This window comes from Oncorhynchus clarkii, chromosome 20 (genome assembly GCF_045791955.1).
Source record: "Oncorhynchus clarkii lewisi isolate Uvic-CL-2024 chromosome 20, UVic_Ocla_1.0, whole genome shotgun sequence".
Lineage (NCBI taxonomy): Eukaryota > Metazoa > Chordata > Actinopteri > Salmoniformes > Salmonidae > Oncorhynchus > Oncorhynchus clarkii.
The window spans coordinates 61,858,213-61,878,919 of NC_092166.1; the positions used below are offsets into that span (position 1 = coordinate 61,858,213).

At 43.1% G+C, this 20,707-nt stretch overlaps 1 protein-coding gene across 1 annotated transcript in view; it reads right to left on the minus strand.

Annotated features, from left to right (window-relative positions):
- LOC139375621 (dynein, axonemal, heavy chain 9) overlaps nucleotides 1-20,707 on the minus strand; it is a 130,179-nt gene that overhangs the window by 33,335 nt on the left and 76,137 nt on the right. The window contains exons 58-67 of the mRNA XM_071117412.1: nucleotides 20,339-20,527; nucleotides 19,839-20,074; nucleotides 19,353-19,475; nucleotides 18,907-19,111; nucleotides 13,052-13,216; nucleotides 10,275-10,415; nucleotides 8,656-8,826; nucleotides 8,316-8,438; nucleotides 4,956-5,149; nucleotides 4,078-4,226 (exon numbers count right to left, since the gene is read on the minus strand). Of these exons, the coding sequence (XP_070973513.1) occupies nucleotides 4,078-4,226; nucleotides 4,956-5,149; nucleotides 8,316-8,438; nucleotides 8,656-8,826; nucleotides 10,275-10,415; nucleotides 13,052-13,216; nucleotides 18,907-19,111; nucleotides 19,353-19,475; nucleotides 19,839-20,074; nucleotides 20,339-20,527 (1,696 nt within the window). The remainder of the gene's footprint in view (nucleotides 1-4,077; nucleotides 4,227-4,955; nucleotides 5,150-8,315; nucleotides 8,439-8,655; nucleotides 8,827-10,274; nucleotides 10,416-13,051; nucleotides 13,217-18,906; nucleotides 19,112-19,352; nucleotides 19,476-19,838; nucleotides 20,075-20,338; nucleotides 20,528-20,707) is intronic.

Genomic DNA, 20,707 nt, shown 5'->3' on the forward strand with positions numbered 1-20,707 from the left:
AATAGGAATTACACATCACTTTGCAAGCCAGCATAATGTGACTTGCAGGTAGGGTTGAAAAATTCCGGTAAATTTCCCAATGTTGTCCAGATATCCCATTTGGACGATTCCTGGAAATCGTTCAACCAGGATATATATTTTGGGAAAGTTACTTGCAGGCCTGATGTGGCCTGTAAACCATGAGTTTCTGGCCACTGTATTAGGGTAAAGCTAAGCCTCATAATATGGCCTTAATGAGAAATGTAATGTCATAAAGGGTTCAATTATAATGTTAATATTCACCTAGGAACTCACTTGGTGAAAGCCACAGGACTGAAAATGAACGAATTCCACAACCATGTCTATTTTACTAACAAATACAGTCATGGGTGGTAACTCTACAATTCACTCGAAAAGGCAAGGTACAGTGGAAAATTATATTGGAGGCGTGGCTTAGTAAATTTCAAGCTGATACAACTTAAATCTGGACCCCCTACATGTTTGAGTCGTTGTAACGAGAGCCTAAGTCCCACATTCCAGGGCAGGATTTACAGTTCTGTTCGTGGCGGCGCCGCCCTCTTACAAGCTTTCACAAGACAAATAAACTCCTCTCCCTCTTCTCCTTTTACAATGTGAGTGTCCCTGAGGGGGGTCAGAAGGCAGAAAACAGTCGCCTTCAGCAAGTCAGCAGACCGCCTTGTGATCTGCATGTGTTACTGGGTAAACGACCATCCAGGCTTTAGAGCGCCAAGAGATGTGTATTGCAAGGGAGGAGATTAACTTTCACTCTTTGTGACAAAGGGAAAATGGCGCAAGGACATTTAAACACGTTTCCTTAACAATGTATTAAACTGAGAAACTCATACATGTTGATATAACTTGAAGCATAATGTGAGAATTTTCTTCTGATTCTTCTATGTCATTAAAATGGGTATAACAGGTATTCTTCTGAACCAAACAACGGATGCATTTGACCAATATCCTGTTTGGTACCTACAGGCTACTTACTTCATCCTAGAGATTGTTAAACTGTTTTGCAGTAGAAACATGCTGTGGACACTTATGAAGAAATCTCAGGTTTGTCCATAAGAACAGAGATGCTGAATATCTAGAATCAACGGGGTGGTCTCGTGATGCCATGTCAGGTCATCAGAGCCCTATGAGTATCCCTATAAATTACAGGATTTGCAAACAGATGAGGAGATCAAGTTTCTTTAAGGGGCGGCCACACCATGAGTGATCCCATCTCCTTGGAAACCAAACTCCGATCAACTTTTCCCATCATACTTAGACGGAAGCAATCATCCCAGAGTGGATCCTGCAAACGCACTGTTTGCCTTGGAGACTAACTGACTGTGTTTGCAATCCATCCCGACTGGACCAAAGGAAGAATTCACTGTATGGAAGTTCTCTAATATAATGTACTTTCCTGGACTGAGAACTGAGAGAGAGAGATCTCGCTCCATTGGCTGTGAGCTATTTTCAGTCCACTGGCCTCATCGACTACTGTTGCGAGAGACTTGGCCAACCATCAAATCCCATTTTCATCCCATCATAACAGAATCCCAACTGAGAGGCAACAACGACATAAAAGTCATTTCCACTGTTACATTATCTATATAAAGTGGCGTTGTGTGTGAAACTTAGTGGAAGTCACTGAGTAATTGCAAGACGGCAGGTCTAATTTACAAGCCCATGTTCAATGCTGTCCTGGCATTGTCCATATCGGAGGCTAACTGGTAGCCTAGCCCATTATAGACGCTCTCTATAATTTCACAGTTGTGAAAGCCTATGTCAATGATGTAGCCCAATCACTTTTTCTCTTTCAATTAATAAGACCATATCATCCTCAAAAGTCTTGTGAATGTACTATTGTACTTGCCTGAGTTGAATACGGAAATTCATTTATACGGACGGACCTGTGACTCTCACCTCAATAACTGAATTGAATCCCATTATACCCTGCCTTGAAATGGTATTTTCTCAGCTACCTCATGTTCCAACTTACAGTGCCTTGCGAAAGTATTCGGCCCCCTTGAACTTTGCGACCTTTTGCCACATTTCAGGCTTCAAACATAAAGATATAAAACTGTATTTTTTTGTGAAGAATCAACAACAAGTGGGACACAATCATGAAGTGGAACGACATTTATTGGATATTTCAAACTTTTTTAACAAATCAAAAACTGAAAAATTGGGCGTGCAAAATTATTCAGCCCCTTTACTTTCAGTGCAGCAAACTCTCTCCAGAAGTTCAGGGAGGATCTCTGAATGATCCAATGTTGACCTAAATGACTAATGATGATAAATACAATCCACCTGTGTGTAATCAAGTCTCCGTATAAATGCACCTGCACTGTGATAGTCTCAGAGGTCCGTTAAAAGCGCAGAGAGCATCATGAAGAACAAGGAACACACCAGGCAGGTCCGAGATACTGTTGTGAAGAAGTTTAAAGCCGGATTTGGATACAAAAAGATTTCCCAAGCTTTAAACATCCCAAGGAACACTGTGCAAGCGATAATATTGAAATGGAAGGAGTATCAGACCACTGCAAATCTACCAAGACCTGGCCGTCCCTCTAAACTTTCAGCTCATACAAGGAGAAGACTGATCAGAGATGCAGCCAAGAGGCCCATGATCACTCTGGATGAACTGCAGAGATCTACAGCTGAGGTGGGAGACTCTGTCCATAGGACAACAATCAGTCGTATATTGCACAAATCTGGCCTTTATGGAAGAGTGGCAAGAAGAAAGCCATTTCTTAAAGATATCCATAAAAAGTGTTGTTTAAATTTTGCCACAAGCCACATGGGAGACACACCAAACATGTGGAAGAAGGTGCTCTGGTCAGATGAAACCAAAAGTGAACTTTTTGGCAACAATGCAAAACGTTATGTTTGGCGTAAAAGCAACACAGCTGAACCACCCACTGTCAAACATGGTGGTGGCAGCATCATGGTTTGGGCCTGCTTTTCTTCAGCAGGGACAGGGAAGATGGTTAAAATTGATGGGAAGATGGATGGAGCCAAATACAGGACCATTCTGGAAGAAAACCTGATGGAGTCTGCAAAAGACCTGAGACTGGGACGGAGATTTGTCTTCCAACAAGACAATGATCCAAAACATAAAGCAAAATCTACAATGGAATGGTTCAAAAATAAACATATCCAGGTGTTAGAATGGCCAAGTCAAAGTCCAGACCTGAATCCAATCGAGAATCTGTGGAAAGAACTGAAAACTGCTGTTCACAAATGCTCTCCATCCAACCTCACTGAGCTCGAGCTGTTTTGCAAGGAGGAATGGGAAAAATGTTCAGTCTCTCGATGTGCAAAACTGATAGAGACATACCCCAAGCGACTTACAGCTGTAATCGCAGCAAAAGGTGGCGCTACAAAGTATTAACTTAAGGGGGCTGAATAATTTTGCACGCCCAATTTTTCAGTTTTTGATTTGTTAAAAAAGTTTGAAATATCCAATAAATGTCGTTCCACTTCATGATTGTGTCCCACTTGTTGTTGATTCTTCACAAAAAAATACAGTTTTATATCTTTATGTTTGAAGCCTGAAATGTGGCAAAAGGTCGCAAAGTTCAAGGGGGCCGAATACTTTCGCAAGGCACTGTATTTGGTCTAGTAAATAAAACATTGAATGAACTATTTGTGGCATAAAGCTATTTCGCGAGTGATCGGGTTCTTGAGGTTCCAGAGCTCGACGATAGTAAAATTATATTGTTGATAGTATTAACACTATAACGGTTAATGATTCATTTGGAGAGAATAACCAAATTAAATCAATCAAATCATGGAATTATTCCAGTAATTAATCAGTAAATGATCTTAAATATGAATTAGCCCAAAGTCACAGCAGAGTAATGACTACAAAAACATTTTAAATAATTGTACTTGGATATATTTATGAAACTTCACTGTCGGTTAGGGGCCCGTAAGTAAGCGTTTCACTGTAAGGTGTATGGAACTTGTTGTATTCGGCGCATGTGACGAATACAATTTTGATTTGATATTAAGTGCAATGAGTGTCCTCAACATGTTTGAGTAATGACAGCACATTGGTGTTAACAGTGTAGGGGACCCCATTACCATGTTTTTCCACGTCCTTCAGTGGGTCTACTCCAGGAGAGAGGATGAAGAACATGGGTGTGGCGGGACCAGACTCTTCAAAGGACACAGCAAAGTCAAGCGACCTGCCAACCACATACTGACTCCCCAGCTTCTCCTCCACAAAATCTCTGTGGGGAGACATGATGATATATGTTCAATACAAACAGTACCAGTCAAAGGTTTGGACACACCTACTCATTCAAGGGCTTTTCTTTATTTAAAAAAAAAACTATTTTCTACATTGTAGAATAATAGTGAAGACATCAAAACTATGAAATAACACATATGGAATCATGTAGTAACCAAAAAAGGGTATAATTTTGATTTCTTTAACACTTTTTTGGATACTGTATGTGTCCATATGTGTTATTTCATAGTTTTGATGTCTTCACTATTATTCTACAATGTAGTAAATAGTAAAAATAAGGAAAAACCCTTGAATGAGTAGGTGTGTCCAAACGCTTAACTGGTACTGTACACGTAACTGCCCAAATAAAGGAAACACTTGAGCAAATGTTTCCTTTATTTCGGTAGTTATCTGTACAAAATACACATTCGGAATGCAGAGCACTGCTCATGGCTTATGGTGGTTAGTTTAAAAGCTGAAAATGCACTCATACAAACATAGTATTTATTACTTTTCTATTAAATAACTATTACATACTGTAGCTGTGGTCAATGGCCACTGGGTTAAATGTTAGCTCACTGGGTTGAATGTTAGCTGTTTACATTATATTATGTTTGTTCATTGGTGGGACAGGGAAATTCAAAAGATATCCTCACAAAAAAAACAGAACCACAGTTGTACTGTATATCCTCTAACAGTAGGTCAGAGGGTAAGGTATTTGACCTTTCACCTCACAGCGTAGGTCATGCGGTCAGGCCTCATGGCCCTCATCATACACAGTCTCTGTAGGGAACTCTTATTCTTCCACTCCTGAGGAAACTTCTCCTTCTCAGGACACTCCGACTCCACAAACTTCTTCCAACGCTTGGCCGAACCCTCTATGTCCCGGTCCAGGTTACGGAACTCGTCCATGGAACACAGAGACTGGGATGGAGGGATGAATGTAAAAGAAAGCGAAGAGGAAAGCGGCCGCAAAAAAATATGCATTAAACATTTGCCAGAAACTACAACTCTGGTGAATATATATTCATTCTTAGATATACAGTCCCTCATCCAAAGTAACCATGTATTCAAAACTGGAATGCAATTTCTTGTTCTCATAAAATAAGATTGTATTTGTCACATGCCCCCAACACAACAGGTGTAGATATTACAGTGAAATGTTTACTTACAAGCTCTTCCCCAATGATACAGAGTTAACTAATAAAGAAATTATAAAAACACATGAGAAATAAAACACACAGGAATAAAGCTATATTCAAGGAGTACCATAACAATATCAATGTGCAGGGATACGTGGTAATTGAGGTAGATACTGTATGTACATATAGGCAGGGGTTCATGTGGTAATTGAGGTAGATACTGTATGTACATATAGGCAGGGGGTTAATGTGGTAATTGAGGTAGATACTGTATGTACATATAGGCAGGGGTTAATGTGGTAATTGAGGTAGATACTGTATGTACATATAGGCAGGGGTTAATCTGGTAATTGAGGTAGATACTGTATGTACATATAGGCAGGGGTTAATGTGGTAATTGAGGTAGATACTGTATGTACATATAGGCAGGGGTTAATGTGGTAATTGAGGTAGATACTGTATGTACATATAGGCAGGGGTTAATCTGGTAATTGAGGTAGATACTGTATGTACATATAGGCAGGGGTTAATGTGGTAATTGAGGTAGATACTGTATGTACATATAGGCAGGGGTTAATGTGGTAATTGAGGTAGATACTGTATGTACATATAGGCAGGGGTTAATGTGGTAATTGAGGTAGATACTGTATGTACATATAGGCAGGGGGTTAATGTGGTAATTGAGGTAGATACTGTATGTACATATAGGCAGGGGTTAATGTGGTAATTGAGGTAGATACTGTATGTACATATAGGCAGGGGGTTAATGTGGTAATTGAGGTAGATACTGTATGTACATATAGGCAGGGGTTAATGTGGTAATTGAGGTAGATACTGTATGTACATATAGGCAGGGGTTAATGTGGTAATTGAGGTAGATACTGTATGTACATATAGGCAGGGCTTCATGTGGTAATTGAGGTAGATACTGTATGTACATATAGGCAGGGGTTAATCTGGTAATTGAGGTAGATACTGTATGTACATATAGGCAGGGCTTCATGTGGTAATTGAGGTAGATACTGTATGTACATATAGGCAGGGGTTAATGTGGTATTTGAGGTAGATACTGTATGTACATATAGGCAGGGGTTAATTCATATACACAGTATTTTCCCACCGTCTCTGAAACCTTTCTAAGGATGAACAAATGGTTATTTGCTCTTATTGTTTACCTCATATAAGTGCCACAAAGGAGAAAAGTTTGGGTTGGAAAAGTCTCATAATAAGACAGAGTGCTTATCTTCTCTTACGCCAATATGAATTGTATTTATTCAAACCATAGTGCTGAGTAGACATTAGGCTGTTTATAACAGCGGGTAGAAAAGGGGAATATGCTTCGGCAGCACAAACCTGGCACATACTCTAGACTTTTATCTGACAGCATTTGTTCTTATCTCAGCTTTGGATCACTGAAAAACAGTGGCCTCACAGAGTGCTCTGAATGTCACACACACACACACACACACACACACACACACACACACACACACACACACACACACACACACACACACACACACACACACACACACACACACACACGCGCAGACACGGGCACACACGGGCACACACAAACACCTGTCCTCTCAGTCTCTGTCAATCAAGTCAAGGTCCTATCGAAGAACATCACAACTCCTTCCCCGGAAATACCCACCACGGCCCTTAATGAGCTAAGATGAAGTCACTCCAACTCCTCCACTTAGTTAATTACCAGTATCTGGGTTGGCAGATTCTCAGGTCAGGTGAGAATACTACAGCCCCCTGTGGCTTCCTCTCCATCCCATCCTTCTAATATCATCTAAGAGGGCCACGGCCACCAGGCACTATCACAGGATCTCATCCTCTCCAACTGATTATGTTCCTAACCGCGATAAGAACCAGAGTGACTGAATTAAATTAATGGTACCTAGACCGACATCTCTGTGGAATAGCAGGAGAGGAGAAGATGGTTTTGGAGTTTAGGATCATTAATAGTGAAGAGGGTCCAGGTTGAAATATTTATGAGTACGAAAGCCAGAGGTACACTGCCATTAGGGTTTAGCTTGTACATCAACTGATTTGATGGGAGGGGGAACTATGCTCTCTGGAGTACAGTAGCCAGACATCTGCTCTCAACGCTACTGTAAACCCTGAGCAAGTGGGGACGTCGTAGCCCCCCACCTTTCCGGAAAGATCTCTCTCTCTCTCCCCCTCTTGCAATGGTGTTTGTGCACCACTGGTTGCCCTTTTCTTGTGGCAACAGGTCACAAATCTTGCCGCTGTGGTGGCACAATGTGGTATTTCACCTAATAGATATGTGAGAGTTGTGAACCCTTGAGGCAGCAACTTCTCAAATGAACATTTTTGTAAAAAGAATGGCATGCCTTTATTATTTCATACATGTTTTAGCGGTAATGCTCTTACCGCTAAGAGCGGAGTTTCCCAACTCCGGTCCTCCAGAATGGAGTTTCCCAACTCCGGTCTTCCAGTACCCCCAACAATTAACATTTTTGTTGGAGCCATTGACAAACACACCGGATTCGATCGAGGGCTTGATGATTAGTTAACAAGTTGAATCAAGTGTGCTTGTCCAGGGTACCAATACAAATGTGTACTGTTGGGGGTACTGGAGGACCAAGGTTGCTTTATTGTAGTGGAAGTAGACTTCACTGTACCCATTATGTTCTGTTATCTTCCACAGATGTACTGAGTTATGGAGTGGAAACAGACTAAGTGCTAAAATAACAACAGGGGAAAAGGGGAGTTCAGTCATACGTAAATGACAAGGATAGTCAGTGGATGGTTTGTGGATGAGTTTATCCCTAGACACTGATTTAAAGTAGAATGTTGTCCCCTGATGGTGAAGGTTTGGCTTTTGTGGGGTAAACTGATCTTAGATCTGTGGTTAGACGCGTCTTCAACCTCAACTGTGAAGGTCTGACATCTTAGCTTCCTGTTTGCCTCACCTTGATACCGCCCCAGGAATGGTTGGACAGGAAGTTGACAGGAGAGGTCACTCCTGGTTGGACGGGATACCTCAGCAGGAAATCTAACTCTGTAGGGTTGATCTCCTTATTCATCAACAGGATCTGGGTTCACAATGACAAAAAACATATATTGTCAAAATAACATTCATTCCTATATTGTTATTTTTTAAAGACAGAAAAGGAGACCTCCGAAGTTTTAAAGGGCAGTGATCAGTACCTAATATTCGTCACTGTGTAATGACATGTAAACACATTTCTATTTGACCAAAAATGTACAATAAAGCTTTTATTGAACTTTGAACTCTGACTTTCTGTGTACCTGGAAGACGAGCTGTGCGATGTATGTGAGTTTATCACACTCGAATAGGCCTCTGGTGGTATACTGGAACACTTGGACAGTGATGCTGTCTATCAGGTTAGACACTCTCTGTTTCAACACCTCGTCTGCCTGGGCCTTCAGTACCGCTTTCTGGAACACTACACTAAACGCCTGTAGCATAGAAACAATAGATAGAACAGACTCAGTACTGCCTAGGATAACAGACACTATGGATAGAACATTCTGGAACGCCACAATGAACATCTGGAGCATAAAAACACAATGGATAGCAGACACACTTCTAGAACCCAAATGATTTATTTCCTGAAACATATCCAAAGTACGAGCTGGCTGGCAATTGTTCAACTGACTGCATTTAAAATATATGGGTCTGCCCTGTGCGTTTTATCTACAGCAGAGACATTTCATCTGGTGAAAGGTCCAATGCAGCCGTTTTTATCTCAATATCAAATCATTTCTGGGTAACAATTAAGTTCCTTACTGTGATTGTTTTCAATTAAAATTGTCAAAAAGAGGGGCTCCCGAGTGGTGCATTGGTCTAAGGCATCGCAGTGCTAGCTGTGCTACTAGAGATTCTGGGTTAGAGTCCAGGCCGCGACCGGGAGACTCATGGGGCAGCGCACAATTGGCCCAGCGTCCGGGTTAGGGGAGGGTTTGGCCGGCAGGGATGTCCTTGTCCTATCGCGCACTAGCGACTCCTGTGGTGGGCCGGGCGCAGTGCACGCTGACATGGCTGGCTTCCGGGTTAAGTGGGCATTGTGTCAAGAAGCAGTGCGGCTTGGTTGGGTTGTGTTTGAGAGGACTCTCGACCTTCGCCTCTCCCGAGTCCATACGGGAGTTGCAGTGATGAGACAACACTGTAAATACCAATTGGATACCACGGAATTGGGGAGAAAACAGGGTAAAAGAAAGTTTCTTAGCAAAGAGCAATTTCTCAAGCAAGAATTTTGCTGGGAGTGGTTTGAGTGGGAGAAGAAAACTGAACATTTGCTGTTATTGGAAGAGAGGTTTGTAACTCTTTTTCTTTATTGGCAAACTAATTTTGATGTCACCAGGCAGGCCAAAACATCATCCCACCAAAACAGACTGACATTTCAGGCGGTCTTTTCAAACAGCTCATACACTAAAAGGGCATCATCAACATTTTCAAAATGCCACAGCATTATTCCAAACTCATAGTGTGAAAATATATATCAAATATTGGAACATCACATTTTTGACTGCACTGTAACTCTCTACAGTTGGCCCAGGGTGGCTAGCTACCTGCAGAGAGCAGTGTGATTGCAAACCATATCTCACCCCGTGACTCCTCAGTGCTTTGGAGGGTGACAATAGCAGGGACATTAGGTGAAGCATAAAAGCGTTAGGAAGCGACAAACACAAAGAGCAGAAAGCATAAAACACTGGAAACTAATGGAGGAAAAGGCAGAAAACAGAGCAGCGTGGGTAAAGACTTAGCTCACTGGGGAGCTCTGAGGCTGGGAGAAACATGGTGGGTTATTAGAGAATGTACGTAGAGAAAGAGAGAATAGTGAACTGTGTGTGTGCTCACTAGGGAGTGTCAATAACAGGTCAGGTCAATAGAGAGGTGGGTGTACCTTGAGAGAGAACTGGTACATTGGGTGGATCTTATTGAGGTCGTTCATTATGAAGTACAATAAGGATGCTCGGGCTGCCGCAGGCCGATAGTGCTCCCGCGCCTCGTTGATTTTGGCCTCGGTCACCTTGGCTTCTTTAACCTGCAATACACACACAGCAAACACACATACACACACACATGCGTAAATACACAAAGGCATGTAAAACACACATAGGATTCATTCACCAGCCAGGGAAATTATAGCAAATTATAACAGAGAGTACAATAACATCCTCTCCCACTGAACAAAGCAGCCATTCCAATTTAATGATCCAATTCAACATGCCTATAGAGAAGGTGAAAAATATGTTGCCACACATTCACTGAACATACTGCGCCAGTATTAACAAAGTAGTGGCACTTTGTAAAGGAATCCACTCTCACATCTCAGTCTCTAAGCAGTGTCCTTGAGCCTAATGAAGAGCTTTTCTACTGCTCACTTGCCAAGTTTCCCAATTTGTGACTGTGCCAACGCTTCGATCTACAGTAAGCGAGTACAGTCAGCAGTGAGCAGGAGGCTCTGCATCAGCATCTCAATATACTGTGTATTCAAAAACATCTGTAGGATTGTCTCTAGAGGTGGAGAGCTAGACGTGGAGATGACCCTTTCCTGCAGTCAAATGACCAAATCACGCTCTAGTGGCCTCATGGATGGAATGTTATTCATATTTTTCAGAAGTCAATGTTTTTTTTATTTATCTGACATGGTGCAGGTTCTTCTTTTTTTAATACTACAACCACGTGTGTTGTGTATACTTTTGTTTCAAAGTAGATTTGTTTAAGACTACCAAGAAACACTCTCTGTGACCCTGATTTAGCCCACTGCGGTAAAAGGTCAATAAAGTACCATTGCTAATAGCTTTCCGAAAAGGTGCAGAGCTACGACGTCCCCGCTTGCTTAGGGTTTACAGTAGCATTGAGAGCAGACGTCTAGCTTTGTCGTACCTTTGCATACTACAGTTGAAGTCAGAAGTTTAAATACACTTAGGTTGGAGTCATTAAAACTCATTTTCAACTACTCCACACAATTCCAATGGGTCAGAAGTTTACATACACTAAGTTGACTGTGCCTTTAAACAGCTTGGAAAAATCCAGAAAATGATGGCATGGCTTTAGAAGCTTCTGATTTGGCTAATTGACATCATTTGAGTCAATTGGAGGTGTACCTGTGGATGTATTTCAAGGCCTATCTTCAGACTCAGTGCATCTTTGCTTGACATCATGGGAAAATCAAAAGAAATCAGCCAAGACCTCAGAAAAAAAGTAGACCTGCATATGTCTGGTTCGTCCTTGGGAGCAATTTCCAAACACCCGAAGGTACCACGTTCATCTGTACAAACAATAGTATGCAAGTATATACACCATGGGACCACGCAGCCGTCATACCGCTCAGGAAGGAGACGTGTTCTGTCTCCTAGAGATGAACGTACTTTGGTGCGAAAAGTGCAGAACAACAGCAAAGGACCTTGGAAAGATGCTGGAGGAAACAGGTACAAAAGTATCTATATCCACAGTAAAACGAGTCCTATATCAACATAACCTGAAAGGCCACTCAGAAAGGAAGAAGCCACTGCTCCAAAACTGCATTAAAAAGCCAGACAACGGTTTGCAACTGCACACAGGGACAAAGATCATACTTTTTGGAGAAATTATCTCTGGTCTGATGAAACAAAACAACTGTTTGGCCATGATGACCATCGTTATGTTTGGAGGAAAAAGGGGAAGGCTTGCAAGCCGAAGAGCACCATCCCAACCATGAAGCACGGGGGTTGCAGCATCATGTTGTGGGGGTGCTTTGCTGCAGGAGGGGCAGGTGCACTTCACAAAATAGGTATCATTATGAGGAGGGAAAATTATATGGATATATTGAAGCAACATCTCAAGACATCAGTCAGGAAATTAAAGCTTGGTCGCAAATGGGTCTTCCAAATGGACAATGACCCCAAGCATACTTCCAAAGTTGTGGCAAAATGGCTTAAGGACAACAAAGTCAAGGTATTGGAGTGGCCATCACAAAGCCCTGACCTCAATCCTATTGAACATTTGTGGGCAGAACTGAAAAAGCGTGTGGGAGCCAGGAGGCCTACAAACCTGATTCAGTTACACCAGCTCTGTCAGGAGGAAAGGGCCAAAATTCACCCAACTTATTGTGGCAAGCTTGTGGAAGGCTACCCGAAACATTTGACCCAAGTGAAACAATTTAAAGGCAATGTTGCCAAATACTAATTGAGTGTATGTAAACTTCTGACCCACTGGGAATGTGATGAAAGAAATAAAGCTGAAATAAATCATTCTCTCTACTATTATTCTGACATTTCACATTCTTAAAATAAAGTGGTGATCCTAACTGACCTAAAACAGGGATGTTTTACTAGGATTGAATGTCAGAAATGGTGAAAAACTGAGTTTAAATGTATTTGGCTAAGGTGTATGTAAACTTCTGACTTCAACTGTATATGTCAGAGAGCATAGGTTCCCCTCTCCCGTCAAATCAATTTAGGCACAAGCTAAACCCTAATGGCAGTCTACCTCAGGCTTATATACTCGTAAATATTTCAACCCTGACCCGCTCCAATATTAACTCAAACCATCCTAAACTCCAAAACCATCTTCTCCTCTCCTGCTATTTCACAGAGATGAGAGAGAGAGAAAGAAAGCTAGAAAGAGAGAAAGCGAGAGAGACAGAGACTCAGAAACAGACAGAGATAAAAATAGAGATAATAAAAGAGAGAGAACCTTCTCCTCTATCTCTGCGGCAGTGCGTTTGGTGATCTCCAAGTTCTCCACCAGCTCTGTGTCTCCCAGGAAGTTCCCTGAGGCGGAGGAGAGACGGGACAGCAGGTTGTCCTCCAGGATCTTCAATGTGATCTTAAAACCATTCTGCTGCTTCGTCAGGTTCCACTACAGTAACATACAGACAGAAATAAACAAATGGAAAATAAAGATTGGACTAAAACAGATTAAATAAAACATTGCAGTAAAATACAGACACTACACACAAGGTTCAAAAAGGTAAGATTAACAAACTCAAAGAAACACAAATAAAGAACTGAAACACAAAATGACAGAGAACAGAGAGAGGCGTAAAATGGCCGCCATTAAAACAAATCCTCTCTTCCGTAGCGACTGACCTGGGGTTATCTTTTATCTCGTGAGGTGAAGCCAAATGCTAATGTCACTCTCAGGGTGGACAGTAAAGTTCTAGTCTATTCTATTCTATCCTTGGCGAACCTCGAAAGTTCCTTGAGGTAAACAAGGCACCAAGGGCGATGGGTTGCTCAGGGTTGGACGATGGTCATGTTTGATTAGAAACACTGTTGAACTACGTGTGGCCCATCCTTGATTCGGGACACTAATTACTGCTGGTGGTAGATAAACACGCATTAAAGGTGATGGTGGGGGCTTAATTCAGCGCAGGCATACTGAAGGATGCCTCAAAGGCAGAAGCAATCAATGGTCTCTGCATGGGCTATCTGGATAGATGAAGAGGAGGCTCTGGGGTGGATTAGAATGTCTTCCTCTCAAGGCTGAGGACATCAAGCAGCGGCCAACAGACTTCCACCACCCTGCTGCCGTCTGATGAGAGAGTCGATGCTGCTGCAGGATCCACAGGCTTTGATGATAAACCAAACAAACACAAACACACGGACAGGCACTGGACGGATCATACACACACACACACACACACACACACACACACACACACACACACACACACACACACACACACACACACACACACACACACACACACATTCCTGAATGCCTGCACATGGCCTGGATTAAGGGGTATTAATCATCGCACACCATATGGAGAGGTGAACCTGGCCTTCTGAGAAAGCCTCAATGCTTTGGTTTTAACACCCTTTGTTTTAAAAGGGTACCACAAAACTTTCACTTTTCAAAGATAGACAGGACCCTTGTTTCGTTGTCCTTCGCTCTGCTTGGCTTCCTGCCGATTCATCCCCACCAAAAACTTTCCTGCACAGTCTTCCTGCTCTTCTACGGATTGCTTCTTAGCTGTAACCTGGTTGGGTGATTGATTCTAGTTAGTCCCAAAACAATTACATGCCAATGTGTTCCAAATCAGTAACAAGAATGGTGTCAAGGACATACTGTATCTAATTGGAGGTACATAATTGGAGAAACAAGTATATGTATAATTGGAGGAGGGGTTCAAGTGAAGCAATTTGCCCTGTGAGTTCACGTCACGACCTTGACCTTCTCTCTTCTGTCTCCCCTCTCTTTCCACTGTACGAGGGCAAAGCTCGCCACATCAAAACACCCCCCAATTTTTAATAACAAGTCAGTTATTAATGTTTAGTTCTCAGTCGGCATATTGTTCACGTAATTACCCGGCCTGGGAAAAACAAACAATTAACCAGATAGCAGAAATCCCTAATTGGGATTAAAAAGAGATAATACATCTATCATTTCAGGCAGATGATTACTGAGAGCCAGTGAACAGCCCTGGTGAGGCAATATGGAAAACGGATCTCTATCCATCTCTTTCTCTCCCTCTCTCCCACTCTCCTAGGCTGCATCAGACACACACTCATGCACGCACACACACACACACACACAAAAACACTGCACCCGAGTGGGAGGCCGTTATTATAATTGTTAGGGGGATTCTATGGGTGTCCCCCTCTCTGAAAATGGGGTGTTGACATTTGACACTTCTTAACTGGACTTTGGATGAGTTCATTAAGCAATAAGGCAAGAGAACCCGTGGATTATCGAGAGTAACACACAGTTTAGGGCTGTTCTTAGGCCCGACGTGAATGCAAAGCGAGAAGACTGTGCAGGAAGGTTTATAGAAACCCCCGCTGATGTTGGCAACATCTTTATTCCAGTGGAGATAAAGTTTATGAATTGCCTGGCTGAACTATGGGACAGGGAATATTTCAAATGTAACTGTTATCACAAATGACGGTCCTTTGTGGTTTAGTTGGTAGAGCATGGCGCTTATAACGCCAGGGTAGTGGGTTCAAATTCCCATGACCACCCGAATGTAAAATGTATGCTTGCATGACTAAAATGCTGTGGGGATAAAAGCGTCTGCTAAATGGCATATATTATATTATTACCCGTGGATTATCATGAATAACTAATGCCTATCAACCAATCAGCATCCAGTATCCAAACTATCCTATTCAGCTCAGTAGCTAAACTCTAAACTCATTAGAGGAATAATGGCATGAAGTTGATTCAGAGACAATAAACAGGTCTACAGGCAGGCTCTATTTACAGGCTCCTATCAGTACTGTGATTGTTATCAGTCAGTAGAGAGGAAACGTGTTGTTTACTGGGGAACACAGAACAGGTTATAACCAAATAAACAAATTCTACTGGGAATTGTTTGGATAGCAGGTGCATGGAGTTAGCCACGCGTTTACCCCGCTTAACTTTTAACGTTAATTAAAAAGATAAGAGTTCCACATCACGTCTTTTCCTTCCCCTCTTTTTCCTCATCTTCTTCTTCCTCTCCTCCCATCTCCATGAAATGCTAATTAAACAAGCTTCATTAAATCACATTTCACTTCTCCGCTGCGTTTTGCTGAGGGGACACACAGGCGGCTTAAAATAACACTGCCGTTTTGTGTGCGTTTGTGTTTGTGTGTGTGTGTGTGTGCCCATCTGTGTGTGTGTGTGTGTGTGTGGCTATCTCTGTGTGCGTGTGCCCATCTGTGAGTGTGTTTGTGTTTGTAAATGCCCGTCTGTGTGTGTGCCCGTCTGTGTGTGTGTGTGTGTGTGCCATCTCTGTGTGTGTGTGTGTGTGCCCATCTCTGTGTGTGTCTGTGCCCATCTCTGTGTGCGTGTGCCCATCTGTGTGTGTGTGTGTGTGTATGTGCCCATCTGTGTGTGTGTGTGTGTGTGTGTGTGTGTGTGTGTGTGTGCCCATCTCTCTCTGTGTGTGTGCCCATCTGTGTGTGTGTGTGTGTGTGTGTGTGCCCATCGCTCTGTGTGTGCCCATCTGTGTGTGTATGTCTGCATGTGTGTTTTCAGGTTATTAAAAAAAATGATGATTTGTCTTCAGATGAAAGCCTACAGGACTGATTAAACCCTCCCTACAGAGGCCCAATGCCAACAAGCAGCAAGCTGAATGAAATCCACTGGATGTAAATAGAATCACTGCTACAGTAAATCTCCACTCCGCTCTGCTCCGACCCGCTGACTGAGTTTTACAATTATCAGAGTTCCTGATCTCTCCCAAAACACTGCCGTCAGCCGAATGTGTTTCTGAGTAAAGTTGGGCTTTCTGATTTGGTTTAATGCGGTGGTGGTGGGGGGGGGGGGGAGTGGGGGATAGAGATAGGGAGATTAAGACAAGAGTGTGTGTGCATGTGTGTGCACACATGGGTGCTTGAGTGTGTATGCGCGCATGTGTGTGTGTATTACTGAGAGCGGGGGATGGACAGGGATGCTGATAGTAGCAGTGTTTCAGTGACTGTCCTGTCTAAAGGCTTCAGGACATCCATATCCAACAGCCGTGGACACAAAGCCGATCCTGGTTATCGTCGATGCTGTGAGCATGTGGCATCATTAAGTTCCTGGGCTTTGATCAAGACCATTCTTCCAGTTACCTGCATTCAGATACTGCACATGTCGGCCATTCTCTCTCCCTACATAACAACCCAGCCAAGCCAAGCATCTCAAATGACACCGTATTCTCAACCAGAGGATGAAGTTTAAATGTAATGCGCTGTCTACAAAATAGGGTGGTATTTTGGTACACAGTTCAAGGTGACATCCCATGGACTCTGGTCAGAAATAGTGAACTACTTGTGTAGGGAATAGGGTGTCATTTGAGATGTAATGCTGAGGTGTTACTGAAGCGACAGGCTAGTTTACCGACATTATTATTACCATGCTGAGTAGTTGCTCATCAAGATGCAGTTGATGAGGCTAGTTAATTGACGAGGGCAGACAGACGTATGTGAGCGTGCACACACACGCGCGCACACACACACAATATTCTCTACGTGATGGACCCAGGGCCCAATAATTATCACCCTTCCAGTTAACGTCTCGCTAATCAAAGAGTCTGACGATTGTTTTTGGAATCAAAGAGCTCGCCGCCGCGGGCTCTTGCGCAGCCGCTTGTGATGTCAAAACTTTGTTAAAAGAAGAGGAGCGAGATAATGATGAGAGGCTGCAAAAAGTCGCTGACTCTAGTCAGTGTTGATGAATCTGTTGTTAGTTACACCTAAGGAGAAGAGACATCAAACCCTGCTCGACTCTTGACAGTCTAACTCTCAGATGGTATCTGAAGACGAAAGATGAAAAGACTAAATGAAACCTGACTGGTTTGAGTGTCTGACTGGTAAATGTCTAGAGCTCGTTTCGATACCCGAGGGAGAGTCACACCATATGTTCCTACAGTATCCTCACTGTTGATTCCCCACTTCCAGTAATGTATGCTCGTCACACACACCAACGTTCAAAAGTTTGGGGTCGCTTAAAAATGTCCTTGTTTTTGAAAGAAAAGCACATTTGTTGTCCATTAAAATAACATACAATTGATCAGAAGTACAATGTAGACATTGTTAATGTTGCAAATTACTATTGATGTTTAATGGAATTTCTACATAGGCGTACAGAGGCCCATTATCAGCAACCATCACTCCTGTGTTCCAATGGCACGTTGTGTTAGCTAATCCAAGTTTATCATTTTAAAAGGCTAATTGATCATTAGAAAACCCTTTGGCAATTATGTTAGCACAGCTGAAACTGTTGTCCTGATTAAAGAAGCAACAACTGAGCAAGAGGACAAGTACATTAGTGTCTAGTTTGAGAAACAGACACCTCACAAGTCCTCAACTGGCAGCTTTATTAAATATTACCCGCAAACACCAGTCTTAACGTCAATTGTGAAGAGGCGACTCCGGGATGCTGGACTTCTAGGCAGAGTTCCTCTGTCCAGTGTCTGTGTTCTTTTGCCCATCTTAATCTTTTATTTTTATTGGCCAGTCTGAGATATGGCTTTTTCTTTGCAACTCTGCCTAGAAGGCCAGCATCCCGGAGTCGCCTCTTCACTGTTGACGTTGAGACTGGTGTTTTGTGGGTACTATTTAATGTTGTTCTTCATGATGCTCTCTGCGCTTTTAACGGACCTCTGAGACTATCACAGTGCAGGTGCATTTATACGGAGACTTGATTACACACAGGTGGATTGTATTTATCATCATTAGTCATTTAGGTCAACATTGGATCATTCAGAGATCCTCACTGAACTTCTGGAGAGAGTTTGCTGCACTGAAAGTAAAGGGGCTGAATAATTTTGCACGGCCAATTTTTCAGTTTTTGATTTGTTAAAAAAGTTTGAAATATCCAATAAATGTCGTTACACTTCATGATTGTGTCCCACTTGTTGTTGATTCTTCACAAAAAAATACAGTTTTATATCTTTATGTTTGAAGCCTGAAATGTGGCAAAAGGTCGCAAAGTTCAAGGGGGCCGAATACTTTCGCAAGGCACTGTATTTGCTATGCAAATATTTGATAAGTCCCTCGAAAACATTTTTGGGTGTGGGGGTGGAAACATAGCTAACGACCATCATCATAGACGAAACGCTAACTGTGCCCCACCTTGAGTTCCTCCAGGTCAGGCCTCTCCATGCTGACCACAGCAGCCAGCAGCTGGTCCTCCAGACCATCCCTGGTCACGGTAAAGTTCATCAGGGTACACTGGGCCTGGAGCTCGGGCTGGTAGTGTGGGCTGGCCAGCTTAGTGTGGAGAATCAGTCTAAAGCTGGGGTTGTACTCACACTCCTTGTCTCCTATCTTTATGTACCTGAGGAGAGGTGGATGGAGAGAGGAGAGGAGAGTAGTTGGAGGTGTGATGATTGAAGTCGTGCTGTACTAGGATAAATCCACATTTCAAATGTGTCAATGAACTTCTCGCTTCAATTTCTGACAGTGACCGTGCAAGGTCGGTAGGATTCAGCCTACTGGAACTGGCTGAAACGTTTATTTTAAAGCAGGTTTCAGATTTGATGGAAAATGCTTTGGAAACCACTTAGAGAGTCACGCACCTGCCCTTCTTGATGGTTTCTCTCCCCAGTAGTGGCCCTAGAACAGGGTCTACAGTATCCTCTAGGTTCTCGATCAGAACCACGTCACCAGCAGACAGAGCTCTCTCTATGGAGTCCAGATACCTGAGAGACACATGCCCAGAAGTCAACACAGACCCGTGAATAGGAGTTTTACTGTCACTAGAAAGAGCTTAAGCCTTAATCAGTTTTACCCAATATTTTAAAGACTTTTTGTACTATGCTTGTTGAACCGTCTCCTGCACTATCGGTGATGTGTAATGATGTGGAAATTTCATTGAAGAAAATATTTAATCTACATCGTTATAGCAATTCATTAAACCAGGAAGTGATTCCGAGTAAAGTCTTTCTCACCCACTCTGCCCAATAAAAGAGGCAATTATGGTCTCTATTAAGATTGTCAAGGAGAGCCCATTATATACCTTCTTCAAAAACTCTCTCCAGAACAGCTGCCATCTTGTGACTCACCCTCTCTGTCCGATGCGGATGACGCGTAGATCCTCTCCGTATTTGTTTTTGATCCACTTGACGCCCTGTAGCTGGGGGTCCACCATGAGGGGCCAGCGCTGGCAGGAAGTGAGGATGGTGGCATTTTCCGTGGACATCCTATCGGCCGGCAGGCCCTCGTTCTGCCACGCCGCGATGTCAGCGTCGTCCATCAGCATGGTCAGAGGGTCCAGGTCAGGGGTCACTGGGATGGGCACCTGGGAGAGAGGGGAGGTGGGATGGGGGACGGTGGTTAGTAACAAGCATAGAAGCCACAGGCATCGAAATGGCATGGATCAGGGGTGGACAACCTCCTCTTGGAGATTCATGGGGTACGGGCTTTTGGTCCAGCCCTGATTCTATTCATCAGCTGCTTATCAGGACGTTCATTAAATGAATGGCAAACACTTTTACAATGATGTGATAACAGAAATGTTGATTATTATGTGTGTATGCATATGGCTCTGTGTGTGTTGTTCCACCTGTAACTGACTGAGGTATGGTCTCCAGGTGTTGTCCATGAGCTGCTGTCGGTAGCGCTTAGTGAAGTATCCCAGGTAGGAGACAAACGCTGTGATGAGGAGGACGTCCCCACACAGAGTCCTCTCCTGACGTCTGAAACTCTCCACTGCCTCCGCCCAACGCACGTTCTCCGACGCCAGACCACCTACCTACAGACCACAACACAATGTGACACGGCAGGACACAACACCACACATAACCATGGAGTGAGACAGGCCAGATCACAATTCAAGTGGTGCAGCGGTCTAAGGCACTGCATCTCAGTGCCAGAGGCGTCACTACAGTCCCTGGTTCAAATCCAGGATGTACATCACATTCGGATGTAATTG